This window comes from Narcine bancroftii, chromosome 2 (genome assembly GCF_036971445.1).
Source record: "Narcine bancroftii isolate sNarBan1 chromosome 2, sNarBan1.hap1, whole genome shotgun sequence".
NCBI lineage: Eukaryota > Metazoa > Chordata > Chondrichthyes > Torpediniformes > Narcinidae > Narcine > Narcine bancroftii.
This window is the reverse complement of record NC_091470.1, coordinates 254,783,004-254,797,320: the sequence shown is the minus strand read 5'-3', so window position 1 is coordinate 254,797,320 and position 14,317 is coordinate 254,783,004. Positions and strand designations below refer to the sequence as shown.

Here is a 14,317-nt window from a genome sequence, read left to right as displayed (position 1 = left end):
CAGAAGGATGCTTTAGTTGCTGAAGAATTACAATTAACTGAACATTCCAATTATTATCGAGCATTCCAATTTTTTAATCTTGTGGAAGGAAATGTTTTGGTAGATGCTTCCTTGACGTGAAGGCCACACTTGCCTTGCTTCTGCAATTTAATTATTTTATTTATTTTGAACCCAGACTGTGATGCAGATCTGGAGCTGTTAAAAAACACAGACTGCTGGAGAAGCTCAGCAGGTCAAACAGTTTATGTAGCAAAGGTAAAGATACATAATCTATGTTTTGGGTGTGAGCCCTTCATCAAAGTATAAGAAAATGCTGGCAGGCATCTGAACAAAAGTTGGGGGGGAGAAGCAGGGAATGATAGGTGGAGAAAGAAGGGGGGACAGCAGTTATGAGGGGTAGGTGGGTAGAAGAACTGGAAAGACAGGAAAAGGGAGAGGGGGGAAAGAAAAGGCAAGCAGCTTTAATGGAAAGCAGTCAAGTTAGTGTTAATGCCATCTGGCTGAGGAGTGCCCAGACAGAAAATAAGGTGTTGTTTCTCATAGCTGCAGTTGATCAGGCTGGGATAGTACACAAGGCCGTGGACAGATAAGTGAGTGTGGGACTGTAACTCAGAATTGAAATAGTTGACTGCTGGGAGGTCGCTGTGGTTGCGAATGGAGCGGAGGTGATGAGCAAAGCGATCTCCCAATCTGTGACCGGTCTCTCCAATGTAGAGAATGCCACAAAGGGTGCACTGGATGTAGTAAATAAGTCCTCTGGACGTACAAGTAAAGTGTTGCTTTACTTGAAAGGCCTGTTTGGGGCCCCAGATCATGGTGAGGGAGGAGGTGTGGGTGCAAGTGTTGCACCTCCTGTGGGCACAGGCGAATCTGCCAGGGTGTGCTGGGTGGGGAGGGATGAGTGCCTGAGGGAATCACAGGGAGCGGACCCTGCAGAAAGCTTCTAGGGCTGTGTAGTTCTGCCATTACCTGTAGCAAGCATCAGTGTATTAGAGAGCGAGTCCTACCTTAATAAAACACCCAATGACTGACCTCTTGCATTCCCAGTGACAAAATGATTGGGTAGCAGTTAGCTATGTTGGATTTGTCCCACATATTGTGAAGAGGATTTTCATGGACACTTCACTACTGGAACAGTCTGACTAAAGGCATAAGCCCCTTTCATACTTGCAAGTGATCCCAAGAATCAAACACCAATCGGCCTTTAAAGTGGCAAGTGTGAAAGCAAAATCAGCTCAACGTCAGCGTCAGATAATGTCATTTCACACCAGGGATTGATGCCTCAACCCCTAGTACAATCCACGTCGTCTGTAGATGCCGGTATTGCAATCAGGCAAGTGTGAAAGGGGCAATTGGATTGTGGAATTGAAACTACCCAAGTTTTTGCATGATGTAGGAAGAAAAGATTAAAATGAAGGTATGAACTTTGCAGTGGGAAAGTCACAATGGGGGAGGGAGAGGAAATAAATAGCAGACAATTTTTAAACAGCCTAGGGAAATTGGTAGCACTATAGCACATAATTTATAAAGACTGTGGGGGAGGAAGAAAAGCAATGGCAGACCTTCCCTCCCAGAATGCCATACGGCAGAGAAAGGGCTGTATGCCTGGCTACATACATGGAACAATCATAGAGGGGTTTCTCTGCTGCACGGCATTCTGGGAAGTCAGGTCTGCCATTGCTTTTTTTCCCCACGGTCTATAAATTTTCCCAGGTTGTTTAAAAATTGTCCATTTTTGCTATTTATTTCCCTTCCCTTCTTCTCATTCTTTTCCTCTCTTCTCTCCCCCTATCCCCCCCCCATGCGACTTTCCCATGGCAAAGTTTATTCCTTCATTTTAATCTTTTCTTCCTGCACTCACGCAAAATCTTGGGTAATTTCAATTCCACAATGAAATTACTCCTTTCACACTTGCCTGATTGCAACACCAGCATCTGCAGACGCCAGGAATTGTACTAGGGGTCGAGGCCATCAATCCCCGGCGTGAGATGAAGTCATCTGACACCAGTGTTGAGCTAATTTTACTTTCACACTTCTTCGTTAAAGGCCAATTGGCATTTGATTCCTGGGATCACTTGCAAGTGTGAAACGGGCTTTGGAGTCCAGATCTTCGGTAATAGCACTGGGTTGTTGTCTGGTCCCATTGCCTTTGCTGTATTTAATTATCTCAGCTGTTACTCTCTTCATACGTTACATTTACTGCTCAGAATGAAAATTGTTTTACCTCAATATTCAGAAAAACACTTGTGCAGTTAAGTACTTTTATTTAAATCAGAGCAACAAAGTTGCCAATGTGTAAATGGGTTCAAAGACTTGCTTTAAAACTTCCAATTTCTTTGGCTTAAAAATTATTACAGCCTGTATTCTTGCTGCTCCATTTTTGTTGGAAAGAACTGTTGTGTCTGTGAAATTGCAAAGGAATTAAACTGTGGACACCAAAAAAAAATCAGATCTGGTGTCTTGAACAAACCATGAGAAGCTAGAGGAATTCAACTTGTCTTACAGTGCCCATGCAAAGAAATGGATTGTTATTCAACATTTTAGATCACGGCTATTTTTCAGAACTCAGATGCGAAGGGAAGAAAGCAAAAAGGTTTGGGGCGGGGGTTCAGTACGGACTGAGAGAAAATAGGATGATGGGAGGCATGAGGCAGGCAGGGGTGGAGACCACAAGGAGCTCTGTACTTCTTTATCATCTCTTTTATTTTCTAGGCCAGCACCACTATTAAAGAATGCTCATTTGTCTGAATCCAAAGCCAGGGAGCTTTATCTTCTAATTATTCAATATATGCGAAGAATATACAAGGATGCCAGGCTGGTTCATGCTGATCTCAGTGAATTTAACCTGTTGTAAGTTACTATTTTTTTAGGTATCTTGTCTGTTGAATCTCATGTGTATTTAGGATTTAAAATGGATCTATTCATAATAATTTATGTTTGTTCTTTATACCTGGAATTACAATCCCTAAGCCAAGTATTTTGGACTTGTGTTTTTTTTAGTTACAATGTAAATTGCAGTCATGTTCACTTAATCTTGAAAGGACCAACAGCAGTTTGTAAATGGACTGCAAGCTTTATTTAGAAAACATTTGGAATATATAATAATTGAAACAATATCTTTTGTACTTGCATTGTTTAATACTGGAAAACATAATCCAGCTCCTCTCAAAAGTTGGCACAGCCAAATAAGGCAATTCTGCATATTAGATGTTTGACTAAAATCAGGATTTTAAAAAGGATCTTAAAGGAAGAGTGGTAAATTGGACTCTAATGGTTGTACATGGTCATCAGCATTAAAGTGTGTTTTGAATAGAAGAAATAGATAACCTTTTTAAAAAAAAAACATAAGCTTGTGAAGCAGAAGAAACAGTGGGCATAGGATGTGGCTGAGGCTGTGGAAATCCACAAAGATCTATCATCTTCATCAATTTAATTCCTGCCTTTAGTTTGTTCATGATCTATAGTTTTGTATATTACAAGGCAATAATTTTTAAAAATGCATATATTTACATCATTCAAATGAGCTGTTGGCTCAACTGTTCTTTGTTAGTGCCAATGCCCCACACAAATTAACGAAGAAAGAGAAATGAGTAGTCCTGAATCATTCATCAAGATCGGGGCTCCCACTTCCGCACACGTTCTCTCTCTCACCTCTGATTTCCCCATTCCCCCACATCAAAAACTCTCATCTGCATGTGAAGAAACCATGGCGGGTGGTTATTTTCAGATTGACCCTATGGTTCTGAAAATCCTAGCCAGAGGAAACTTCACTCCTCATCTAACCTATCAAATCTTTTTCAATGAATTCACTCTTCTAAACTCAATATAGATAGTATAGTTAAACTGTCATCCAGCCTCTGGAGCAAATCTGTGGTAGAGAGATCAGACCTGCTCTCAGTATTGTACATGCAGTGTCACTGGGGATTGGTGTAGTTGGAGCCAGATGACCTTTTAATGCTAGAATCCTCTTACAAATAAAGCCAATGTTTTACAATATGCTTGGCAATACACTTTCCATTTTCTCTAGCAAGATGGAGAACTCACGTGCTTCTGTTTTGTATCTTGCAAGCCATGCCTTGTCCGTTACCTGCGTGTCAATCAAACTTTTCTATGCATCCTCCTTGCAAGTCTACACTCGCCCTCAGCCTTGAATCATCAGCGAGCTTGGACCAATTGTCTTATTCTTTCAGTGGTTGTAATGGAGGGTTTAGACCAGCTTATGCAAGAAGGGATGCAGTTGCATCAGAAGACATAATCTCAATTCCACTATGAGGCCCAGGATGCATATTTAGTAGAAACACCTAAATTCCACTATGGGGCCCAGGATACAGTTGAATAGGAAGACATTATATAAATTTACACTATGGGGCCCAGGGATGCATATGAATCAGTAGACATTATCCAACTTCCACCATGAGGCCCAGAGATGCAGTTGTCTTTTGTTGGTCGCAGACTGTCAGGAGACCTTGAAGATAATTAAATCATTTGTTCAAAGAGATAAGATCTGAAGTAATCAACTTTTGGTCCCACTGCTGAAGTTTGAGACTCTCCAAGAGGTGGCAACATCTCTCAGCAAGAAGAAGAACTTCAAGATTCCAAACCGACGTCCTGGTCCGGGGAGGTGGAGAAGCTGCTACCGGTGCCCAGACAACCTACTACAAGTGTGCAGTCGTCACCTCGCTTTGGCAGTTGGGACCAGTCCAGGCATTGATAAGTATAATTGGGAAGGGCTTGCATATTGTAGTGTGAATTCAGCTTTAGATTTAGTAATAAAGACTTGTATAAACTGAACTGCTCTCGGTGTGTGTGTCTATTTTCTTTCGGTAGCTTGAACACTGTGACCAATCTAAAACGAACAAAGTGAGAGGTACAAGTTTACCCAAGACAGTGGTCACAGCCTTTCAACCCAAAAATTAGTCATTTATTTCTATTTATTTATTTGTTCTGCCTGTTAACCAAATGCTAGTCCATGCTTGCATATTATCATCAATACTCTACCCTCAATTTTATTTAATAATCTCTTGTTTAGCACCTTTTGAAAAACCTTTGAAAGTCCAATTTCATCACATCATCTGGTTCATTTTTGTAAACACACACTGAAATGCTGGAGGAGCTCAGCTGGTCTTTATGTCGTCCATTTTTTTAAAAAAAAGATATATTGCTGATGCCTTAGGTCTGATCCCATCTCCAACGAATAAGCAGAATGAGCCAGAAGCAGGAAATCTCAGTCTCAGAATTCAGACAATGCTGACTAGGTGAGGAATCCAGATCAACAATAGGTGTTAATTGGATGTGATAAGGGATGAGGTAAGAATTTATATCGTTTGTGCGAAAGGAGACAGGGAAGGGAGAAACAGCTGGGAGAAAGTGAGGGGAGGATGGGGTTTTAAGAAAGCCAGAGAAGTTGATATCAATGCCATCTGGTTGGAGGGTGTCCAGTTGGAAGACGAGGTGTTATTTCTCCAGTTTATGGGTGTATGAGACCATGGATAGACATGTTGCCAAGGGAATGGGATGGAGAATTGAAATGGGTGGTCATTGAGAGATCCACATTGCATCGGACAGAGCCAAGGTGCTCAACAAAGTGATCTGCCAATCTGCATCCAATTCCTTCGATGCAGAGGAGACCACAGTGGGAGCACCAGATGCAGTAGATGACCCCTATAGATTCACAAGTGAAATGTTGCTTCACTTGAAAGGACTCCTTGGGGCCCCAGATCATGGTGAGGGAGGAGATGTGGACGCAAGTGTAGCAGCTCCTTTGGTCACAGGATTAGGTCCCAAGGGGATGATTGGGGAGGGAGGAGTGGACAAGGGAATCATGGAGGGAGTACTCACTGCAGAGTCGGAGAGGGAAATGAGTGTTTAGTGGCAGGATCACTTAGTAGGTGGCAGAAATGGCAGAGAAGGATGCAGAGACCAGTAGGAGGGTAGGTGAAGACAAGAGGAATCTTGTCCTTGTTGCACAGGGGGCCAAGGCAGATGTGCAGGTAATGGAGGATATGCAGGTGAGCACCAAGCTAATGGTGGCAGATATGACAGAGATGGAGGAATTTATTTCACTTGGTCCATCTCTAACAATGTTCTCCCTTTCCTCGATCTCTCTGTCTCCACCTTGAGAGACAATTTCTAGACAGACATCTTCTACAATTCCCACAGCTACCTTGACTCCACCTCTTCCCACCCTGTCCCCTTTCAGGATTCCATTCTCTCTATTCCTCTGTCTCCATTGTATCTGCACCCAGGATAAGGACATCCATGCCAGATCATCAGACATGTCCTTCTTCAAACAAAGTAGCTTTCCCTTCACCACTGTCAACTCGGCACTCAATTACATATCCTCCATTACCACCCATCTGCCTTGGACCTCTGCCCCCCATGTGCAGCAAGGATGGGATTCTCTTGTCCTCACCAGCCTCTACATCCAACATCTTTCGCCATCATTTCTGCCACCTACTATTTGATCCCACCACTAGACATGTATTCTGCTCTCTGCCTTCTGCAGGGACCACTCCCTCTGTGACTCCCTTCCCACTAATCATCTCGTAACCTACATCTGTGACACCAGGAGTTGCTCCATTTGCGCCCACACCAACTCCCTCACCATCATTCAGGGCCACAAACTGTCTCTTTAAGTGAAACAACATTTCACATGAACGTGCAGGTGTCATTTACTGCATCCAGTGACCATGTTGTGGTCTCCTCAACGTCGGAGAAACTGGACATAGACTGGGAGATCACTTTGCTGAACACTTCAGCTCTGTTTGTCACAATAGTGTGGATCTCCAAGTGGCACCCATTTCAATTTCCCATCCCATTCCCTTGGTGTCATGTCTGTGTATGATCTCTTGCACTTCCAAATGGAGACCTCCCACAAATTGGAGGAAGAAGACCTCATCTTCCAACTGGGCACCCTCTAACTGGATGGCATTAATATAGACTTCTCTGGCTTTCATTGACAACCCCCACCCCTTCCCCCCAACTTTTGCACAAACATGATAAATTTGTACCTCGTCCCTTATGATATCTTTTATTGGTCTGGATTCCTCCCTCAGCCAGCATTGTCTGAATTCTAAGACTGAGATTTCCTGTTTCAGGCTCAATCTGTTTATTTCTTGAAAAAGGGCTTGGGCCAGAAACGTCGGCAATATATCTTTGCTTCTTATGGACACTGAAAAGTCTGGTTGAGTTCCTCCAGCATTTTGGTGTGTATTTACTACAATCACATGCCTGCAGGCTTTAGTGTTTCACTTAATTCATTTTTATCTATTCACAGTAACTCATTACTGATATTATCCTTTTATAAATCTTTTGGTCACTTTCACCTTGTACATTTTTTTACAAAAAAGAAATGAGATCTATACTTAAATCTTTAAATATGACAGACTAAATATTTTTTCATTATTAATTATGCAAATAGTGTAATTATTGCAATAATTTTTGTAGATTGACTTCAACACTTACTGAAAGTGTGTAGAAACTCACTTGAATTTCTTCTACACAGTGGTTCCTCTTCTTTCCCCCCCCCTCCACCCCCCCCCCCAAAGTGGTTTTGCTGTTCACTGTTTGTTACCCACGGTCAACTGCAGTCAAATTGATCCCACTGCCCTATGCTTTCCCCATAGCTCTGTATCAGTCCCCTCACTGATCCCCACTGTCCTGTTCTCTCCCCAGCCTGATCCTACTGCCGCATGCTCTCCCACAACCCTGTATCAGTTCCACACAAATCCCACTGTCCCCGCTCTCTGCTCACAGCCCCACATCGGTCCTTACCTACAAATAAAAAATTTACAGGTACAACTACAGAATCCCATATAGCTTTGCTAAGTATATAAATTGGTATTCGCACAATGTCCACATCACATAATGCCCAATTTTACGAATGTACCTGGATGTTAAGTATAGGGTTTGGTACTATCTGCAGTTTCAGGCATCTGCTGGGGGTCTTGGGACATATCCCTTGCAGATGAGGGGGGGATTACTGTTCTTCAGTTTTCATTTGAAAAGTTATTTTAAGTTTAATTGTTTTGGTAATGCCCAGGATTTTTGTTTTCTTCTTACTGAAATTCATGAAAGAGTGTTTGGTTATTTGTGCTTATTTTATTTTTGTTATTATGTAGGTACCACAACGGGGGAATTTTTATCATTGATGTATCCCAGTCAGTGGAACATGATCATCCATGTGCTCTTGAGTTTCTCCGTAAAGACTGTCTCAATATTAATGGTGGGTGAAAACATGGCTATTGCTCAGAATTTTCCTTTGATTATTTTTTGAGACTGATTTACTGTTACATAAGAAATCTATCGTATTAAATGTTAGGCATTGAAAATGCTAAATGAATCTGCAAAAGTTTTCACTCTTGAGTCAAACTGCCCCCATACACTGAAAATGTCCACATGATGATTGAGATTGACCTGGTTTTATTTGATTGATATACTAAATAATTTTATCTATAGAATTAAAAATAATCCTAATATCAAGAATTGTCAGTACAAGGCTGTTTAATTAAGCTGTTTTTATTCACTCATAACTCTGATAGTCTTGGAATGCATGACTGCTTATTGTTTTTCATTGGCGATAATAAGGCATACATTTTCAACAAGTTTTTTAAGAAAAGTGTAATATTTGTATATTTCAGTGGATGTGTTACTTGAGAAAGAGTATCAGATTCGGTAGATTCACAAAGACAAGTTTGCACACAAGGGTTTGCAATCACAAGTAGCTTTTAGTAACACAATTTATAGAAGAGCGTGGGAATAAAATATGTAAACAATTTGTATCTAAAAGTGCATGGGAAAACATTAAACAGTACACTATTACTAATTCACACAGGTGGTGCTGACATTCACACTATAAGCATGGATTCTCCCCAGATCATTGGAAGGCAGCTCTAGTACATACTGTACATGCAGGAGTATACTCACATTCCCAGACCCCTGATCAACAAGAGGTGCGGCTCTACTGCAAATATTGATCTTGCAATACTATGGCTCAGCTTACCCTCAACCCTTCCAAGTGATATCCATAGTAGTAACCTGGTATGGAGCAGGGCTCAGATCATGAGACAGAGAGAGTGAAATGTGCTCTGTGCTGGTGCAAAATTCAGCGCAAATCTGTGTCTAGCCAATAGTGATGCTGAGTGATTTGAATTGGCCAACGGCAAGATGTGCGCTAATTTGTGGCCAGAGTCCAACTTTGACTGACAGGTGATGTGACTTCCAAACACATTTCAGACGGAGAGGACATGTGACCACCCACAATGCACACATTCCAAACAGGGAGGCCACCTTCACACACAACATTCCACCCCTCAGAAGCCACATCACTCTGAAATTACTGATGGAGCAGGGTGCTTTGAGAGTTGCTCCCCAGTGTCAGAAGAGAGGGTAGAAAAAGGAATTTGTTTGGTCATCAACTCGTATGCCTGGTTTCTCTGGCTTGCCTGGCAAATGTGAGCACCCTTACCACCATCTGCGAGCAGGCAGTGCAAGGTCATCCATCAGGTGCCAGAGCCCTCTCTTGGCTTGCACATCCCACACCTTGGTCTCATGCTTGAACTCTTACTAAGTACAGACCCAGAGGGGTCCCATGGTGAGTTACTGTGCTATCCCATGGTGAGGCAGGAGGGGCTGGCTGGCAGACATTTATCCCGAGTGTTTTCGGAGTGCCCAGATTTTCTGGGCTGACGTTTGACACCAGGATGCCAATCCTGCTTACGTTCTCTTCAAACAAGTGCCTGTGTTGAATCCCTGTAATGATAGCCAGGAAGAGTCAGGACTGAAAGTTAGCCAATTTATTGTTTTTAAATAAAAGGTCCAAAAGCCCCCATCCAATGAGGTTTTTTTTTTCTGTTAATGGGAGTTCTGGGGCAATTGTTGTCAGTGTCAAGTGACACAAAATATACACAGTGTTTCTTACTATGGTCTGATCAATGATACCACTTATAAACTGTGACTTTGAATCCACAAATTGTAACTAGGAATCTATAACTTGTAACTTTAACCCCCTGACCTCATCCACAGGCCGTCACTACATCGTCCATTCACAGGCCAACTCCCCAGTGCCATAAAGTGAGTTTAGGATTTCCTCCTCACAAACCATTGCAACTTGAAATTCAGTTAAGGTGGCCTTGAAATGCTGCATTTATCTCAGTGGAGCTGCTACTCCTGCCGCCTCAGAGGCCGATACCGGGCGACTGCCACGTGTCGACTCACTGGGCTCACTTGCCCTGGCCCTGCAGCTGGGCGTACAGGCACACCTGAACACCCACATCTCTCCAACGCACCATTCATACGTTCTCAATCTAAACAACCATGAGGAAGGGAGCAGTGAAAAAGTGAGCAAGGTGATGGCTGTCCTATGAAAGGGGCCTCTTGCCTTCCAGAGGGTTGGGGAGAGAAGAGAAGGCAAGGGTTGCAGAATCCACTGCCTCTGGGTGCTGGTTGCGGTTGGGATGGTACTATTTAGATATCCGATGCAGGGGTAGTAGTTACTGTCTGGGGATTAGGTGCAGATTGGGCAGGGGCTCTGTCTGGAGATTGGGAGCAGGTGGGCCAGGAGCGCTCCCTGGGGATTGAGGACAGGTTGGGCAGGGGCGTTGCCTGGGGGTTGAAGACAGGTTGGGAAGGGGTGCTGCCTGGAGATTGAGGACAGGTTGGGAAGGGGTGCTGCCTGGAGATTGAGGACAGGTTGGGAAGGGGTGCTGCCTGGAGATTGAGGACAGGTTGGGAAGGGGTGCTGCCTGGAGATTGAGGACAGGTTGGAAAGGGGCACTGCCTGGGGATTGAGGACAGGTTGGGAAGGTGCGCTGCCTGGGGATTGAGGACAGGTTGGGAAGGGGCACTGCCTGGGGATTGGGTGCAGGGTACTAGTTACTACTTGGGGATTGGATGCAAGTTGTGCAAGGGCACTGCTTGACATACTGGGTTATGGATAAGTACTGCTTGGGGTCAGGAGTACCATTCACTCTAGTTTGAGCATAGGTCAAGCCTGGTGATCTGGAAAGGGCTTAGAGTCTGAGTACAGATGGTTAGTATTGTCTCTGATATACTGTGCTCAATGTTTTTAAAAAACAATTGATTTTGTTTAAAATGACTAGTTTTTTCATGGCTTGAAACTGGTAATTTTGTGTGTACGTTTTCAAATAAATTTCCAAATGTGGGGCATTGCCCCAAAAATACCCTGCAAGGGGTGCTGCACCCCCTTGACCCCTGCTGTATGCCTCACGTAAGCACTTGGCTCTTTACCTCTTTGCCCTCACTCACATGCCTACAACACTCATGTTGCAGTTTCCAACATTCATTTTCCAAAGATTCAATCTCACTATCTTTCTGGCTACTTTAGTTCAGATGTGATATCGCACTGACGCCTGAGCAGGGATATCAGTAACCTCCGGAAACCCCAGTAACTCCAGGTGGGAGACCACATGGTGTCATATCTTCTGCCTGTGGGGGTCCAAACTGTTGTACTAATTGACTAGCCTGGCATGCCTTGCAAGCCACTCTGTCAACAGCTGAATCCCTAATGGTGATTGGTCCACCCAGGGATTTTGAACTCTGACCCTGGGGTTCCTTTCATACTTGTGGCTGGGTCACCTCCTGCTCTCCCCGTTAGTGAGCAGGTACACAATAAACCACGCACCTGATAGGACATCCACACACAAAGTAATCAATACAATCTCCCACATGGTTAAAACAGTCTCGCTCTCCTACATGGTTAAAACGCCACGTGTCCAGTTGTAACTCTTTGAACCCTGCTCGCAGCATCAATTGTTGCATTGAGAAAAAGTATCAGATTTGGTGGGTTCACAGAGAAGAGTCTGGACACAAGGGTTTGCAATGATGCATAGCTTTTATTAACACAACAATTTATAGAAGAGCATGAAAAAAATAATGGGAATAAAATACACGCGCGCACAATTTATAAAATAGCATGGGAAAATCATAACGGAAATAAAATTATACACACATAATCTATAAAATAGCGTGGGAAAAAGTTAAACAGTACACAATTGCTAATTCACAAAGATGGTGATGAGATTCACACTATAAGCAGGGGTTCTACATACCCTCCTGGACTCCTGATCATTGGGAGGTGACTCTGGAACACACTCCTGGACCTCTGATAATTGGGAGGTGTGGCACTACTGCAAGTATTGATCTTTTGCAATACTAAGGCTCAGCTTGCTTGTGGTCCTTCTGAGTGACGTCCACAGTAGTGATCTGGCATGGAGCAGAATCTGGGGCTTGGACCATGAGGTAGAGAGAGCGAAATGTGTTCTGTGCTGGTGCTAAATATAGCACCAATCTGTGTGACCACCCTGTGGTGAATGTCTGCCAAGCTGCCTGTCTCCCCTCTGGCGAGCCTTACTGTACTAACATTGGATGTGCATTATCTCTACTGTTAAGGACTCTCCCCTTGGATATAACTGTATATGCACCTATTGTCTTTCATTATTGGACCATGAGTTTCTGCTAGTAAAAGCCATGATTATTGTTTGACCACATCGTCTTTGTCTACTTCATCAACTGGCACTTCACACCTGCAAAACAAACATTCCAGACTGAGAGGCCACATTTCCTCACGCAAGACGTGTAACTTCAAATTTTTTATTATTTGCTAATTTATTTTCAAATAATTTTGTTGTTTTATCACTATTTTAGACACAAATAACTGAACATTTGAGATTTCAAGGAAATTATTTTTACAGATTAAGGTTGCGATTTTTGAGAATTTAAGTGCTTGTCTTTCAAATTGAACAAAGTTTAAAGATGTTTTGCATGATTCTCATTACTTTTTAATTCAAAAAGTTCTTTATTTTATATGGTAGAATTTTTCCGTAAACGCAACGTCGCTGTGATGACTGTGCGAGAACTTTTTGAATTTGTCACAGATCCTTCAATTGCAGAAGACAACCTTGATGCTTACCTTCAAAAGGTGAAATTTTTTTTGCTCCGTGATTCAAAATTTAAGTACCAATATGCAGAAAGCTATACTGTTTTAATTATATAATATTCAGTTTTGCAATAAATTTAATTTATATCTCACCTCACTGATACTGGAAGATAATTTATATGCTTGCTCAACTAGCAAGTAGGTTTGACAATTTATTTCATTCACCATGTGGAATAAATGACTGCACTAATTGACCAGAAAGGCCGCATTATATGCTATAAAATTTCTTTGTAAATTATCTGCAGATTGCTCATGTAATTCTCACTTAAATTGTGAAAACCAATTGCAAACATGAGTATGTTATAGCTGTATGCTTCTGTTAGAGCTGAGGCAATTATAGTATCAGCCCATTCTGTGAGGAAATCCCAAAATTCCATGCACTAAATGTGTGTTTCAGGGATCACTGCTGGGACCATTGTTTGTTATCTATATCACTGATCTGGATGATAATGTGATAAATTGGATCAGCAACTTTGCAGATGACACTAAGATTGGAGGCATTGTGGAAGGTAAAGATTTTCAAAGCTTGCAGAGAGATTTGGACCAGCTGGAAAAAATGGTATCTAGAATTTAATATGGACAAGTATGAGATGTTGCATTTTGGAAGGACAAACCAAAAAAAGGACCTACACGGTAAATGGTAGGGCATTGAAAAGTGCAGTGGAACAGAGGGTTCTGGGAATACTAATACATAATTCACTGAAACTAGTGTCACAGGTGGATAGGGTTGTAAAGAGATCTTTTGGTGGAGGGGCCTTCAAAAATCAAAGTATTGAATATAGGAGTCAAGATGTTATGGTAAAGTTGGTGAGGCCAAATTTGGAGTATAGTGCACAGTATGGTCACCTAACTACTGGAAAGATATTAATAAGATAGAAAGAGTGCAGAGAATATATCATAATGCCATTAGTTTCTAGTTATTTTAAATTGGAGAAAGGCCTATTTTGGAGGAAGGATCCAGAAAGCATGGATTGGAATAGGTAGTTTTCTGGCAAGGATGTGTTCGGTAAATGGAAGGCCTTCAAAGGTGAAATTTTGAGAGTACAGATTTTGAATGTTCCTTTCAGGGTTAAAGACAAAGTTAACAGGCGTAGGGAACCTTTGTTTTTGAGAGATATTGGGGATCTCGTTAAGAAGGAATATAGCAAATTAGGCACAAGGAGCAAATAGGTACTTGAGTATAAAAGAGGCAAGAAAACTCAAGAAGCAAATTAGGAGAGCTAAAAGAAGATATTATTTTGGAGACAATGTGAAGAAAAATCCAAAGGGTTTCTACAGATATATTAAGAGCAAAAGGGTATTAAGGGACAAAATTGGGTCCTTTTGAAGATCAAAGTGGACAGCTTTGTATGGAGCCAAAAG

At 42.2% G+C, this 14,317-nt stretch overlaps 1 protein-coding gene across 4 annotated transcripts in view; it reads left to right on the top strand.

The window, feature by feature from the left end:
- The window catches only part of riok1 (RIO kinase 1 (yeast)), a 59,716-nt gene that overhangs the window by 28,717 nt on the left and 16,682 nt on the right, over window positions 1-14,317 (top strand). For all 4 annotated transcript variants that reach the window (XM_069920892.1, XM_069920891.1, XM_069920893.1 and 1 more), the window contains 3 exons: window positions 2,713-2,850; window positions 8,121-8,224; window positions 12,831-12,937. In XM_069920892.1, coding sequence (XP_069776993.1) covers window positions 2,713-2,850; window positions 8,121-8,224; window positions 12,831-12,937 — 349 coding nt within the window. The remainder of the gene's footprint in view (window positions 1-2,712; window positions 2,851-8,120; window positions 8,225-12,830; window positions 12,938-14,317) is intronic.